General features: G+C 34.8%; 1 protein-coding gene across 1 annotated transcript; it reads left to right on the top strand.

The window, feature by feature from the left end:
* Window positions 1–1,136: 1,136 nt before the first annotated feature.
* Window positions 1,137–2,434, top strand: LOC106664427 (phosphatidate cytidylyltransferase, mitochondrial). Its single transcript, XM_014390129.2, has one exon. The coding sequence runs from the start codon at window positions 1,312–1,314 to the stop codon at window positions 2,344–2,346; it is 1,035 nt and encodes a 344-aa protein (XP_014245615.1). The 5' UTR covers window positions 1,137–1,311; the 3' UTR covers window positions 2,347–2,434.
* The last annotated feature ends 384 nt before the right edge of the window (window positions 2,435–2,818 follow it).

Below are 2,818 nucleotides of genomic sequence, written 5' to 3'. Positions count from 1 at the left end.
GTGAGAGCCAATATATGCAAGAAAAATGTCAAAACTTAAAAAGGGGTAGTTTTTTAGGGGTGGTACAGCTGGATTTTTCAAGTTTTCTGTTTTCTAATTAGCCCTGATTCCAGGAGGAAAGCATATTAGTTTGGGTCAAAAATAATCTTAATAAAACTTACTACATGGATATTTATGCTTGTTTGTTAGGTTTGTATGTTATCTGTTACTATCACAAAGAAATTAATACCCTTACAGTCATTTAATGACCAACATTTTCATTAGAGCAAACAAACTAAAAATTAGTGAGAGCCAATATATGCAAGAAAAGTGTCACAATTCAAAAAGGGGTAGTTTTTTAGGGGTAGTACAGCTAAGTGTTTAAAGTTTTGTATTTTCGCTTAAGTCTTCGAGAAACAAAATACAATATTGATCGATCATGACAGTTTTTATTGCCAACAACTATAAATACATAAGACAAAAAAAGTAACTCCCATTTGTCTCTCCTGTAAAAGTTTTCTTTTGCTTTGGGGTGTGCGAATGACCCAAAATTTTCAAACCCTAAGAAAAAAAATTATTGGTAAATGGCTACAAACAAACACACTTAACACTTTAAGTCATTTCTTTGGCTGATGTGGCTGCTTATAAAATCAAAAATATAACTGCCATAAACAACACCGTACTTATAATTATTGTTCATGAATTAAAAAATCAGTCTATCATATTCTGTAGGTGGCCTTATTTTTACCAATGAAATAAATAAAAACATGACAAAATGTATGTAGTTGTATTTGTCAGTTGAAGAGTGGGTGAAAACACGATGAACTGAACGAAACAGATCATTTTACTGAGTATACAACGGATCTGTGTCGATCAGTTCAACATGGCAAAACATTATCCTGCAGAACTTTAAAGAAATTTTCTGTTAAAGAAATGCTATTGATACATTAACAAGATTATAAGATAAAAGACAATTTAAAATTAATAGATATTCTAATTTGTAAAAAATTCCAACTTATGGGTGTCATAGTTTATATGTATTAGGACATGAATTTCTTTATAAGAAGACAGCAAAATGGATTTTGAAAGAAGTGGTAAATTTTATGCTAAGAAGGGAAGTTTAAATATGTTGGAGTAAGTGGGAACAATGTTTTTGCTACAAAGAGAGGTTTAACCAACGAACGTTAACCTGATGGATCATAAAATTCTTCTAAAATTCTATGATACTGCAGAAGTCTAGAAGTTGAGGATGATAGTGAACATTACCTTTCTGTAGGTATGCTTTGTATCTTACATCGTCGTTATTGGGGATTTTAATTAAATAATTAGATCATGGCAAATTCAGCTTTGGTGTCTGTCGTGCCACCTCTGTTTGAAAGAATTCTCTCCATTTTCCCCCGACAGTACATCAGATTTTGCTTTGCCTATGGCTCAGGGGTGTTCAGGCAAGGTGGTGTGTCAATGGGCAAGCCGATGATCGATTTGATTTTCTGTGTCAACAACAGCGTAGGGTTTCACAAGGAGAACATCGCCACGAATCCGAGTCATTATTCAGCGCTCAAGCACTTAGGGCCGTATTGTATCTCTTTTATTCAAGAAAAACTACCTGCCAATGTTTATTTCAACACTCTGGTACCGTTGAAGGAAGTAGATGTTGTCATTAAATATGGTGTCGTGCTCGAATCCGATCTCATCAACGATCTTCTCGATTGGAATTCGCTCTATCTCTCCGGGCGTATGCACAAACCGATCAAGATACTTGAAAAACCAGGTGACGAGTTGGACATGCCGCTGAGGCAGAATCTATTCAGCGCGCTGCATACTGCATTCCTCCTCCTTCCTGAAGTTTTCAGCGAGAGGGAGCTTTACCACACCATCGCTGACTTTTCTTACAGGGGAGATTTCCGAATGCGTTTCGGCGAGGACAAAAACAAAATCAACAACATACTTGACAAACAGCTTCTAAAGTTTAGAAAATTATACAAGCCTTATTTGAAAACGCTGACCGACTATGTTGATTTACCTGCCGAAGATGAGGTGGACAAACCTATGATGCAGGACATGTCAACTGCGACGAGGATTTACCATCTGTTCCAACTTCCGACATTGCCGCAGAAAGAATTGGTCAAGTACTGGCGGGCGCACGGAGGAAGACGGAGAGGAGATGCGGAAGACGTTCTGCAGGATCTTGCTGTTACTACTAAGTTAAGCAAGATGCTGGAGCACTGCCTGTCGAAAATAGTTTTAAAATCTAGTATACAGCAGAGTCTCAAAGGAATCCTTACTGCTGGAATATTCAAATCCATACAGTATAGCAACAAAAAGATAGATAAAATGAAAAAATCAAGGGTCCAGGCTCAGACTTAAATAATCTAGTCTTCATTTTAAAACCAATATCTGTGATTTTATATAATGTAAAATAGTTCAAATAAAAACAAGAAATTGTTCATTTTAATCCATAGTTTTTTTTATTAATCATCCCTTAATTACATACAGAATGCCAATTATTCAAATAATTAATTACATTTAATTTGTTTTTGATCATTTTGATTTGTCTGTCCTTGCTGGTTTGGTTTTCTAGGCACATTTCATGTTCTTGTGATCTTCAATGCTAGGTATGTTCAAAGTGCCCAAGTACTAATAGTTTAAGATAGCTGTATAATTTTTTTTATTTTTTAACTGAAATATTTTTACTATACTGAAAAGTCTTGCAATTGAGACATGGATTCAACCAAGAGATGCAACAGTTTTGATAATAATAATAATAATAATCACCACACAGTTTTGACAAATTTGAGCAATACTTTTAAGAAATGTTCTCTTTATTAGAAATTTGCAC

Source organism: Cimex lectularius, unplaced genomic scaffold, assembly GCF_000648675.2.
Source record: "Cimex lectularius strain Harlan isolate CLEC.00 unplaced genomic scaffold, Clec_2.1 scaffold8, whole genome shotgun sequence".
NCBI lineage: Eukaryota > Metazoa > Arthropoda > Insecta > Hemiptera > Cimicidae > Cimex > Cimex lectularius.
Note: the sequence above shows the minus strand (reverse complement) of the source record. Positions and strands in the feature narration are given on the sequence as shown.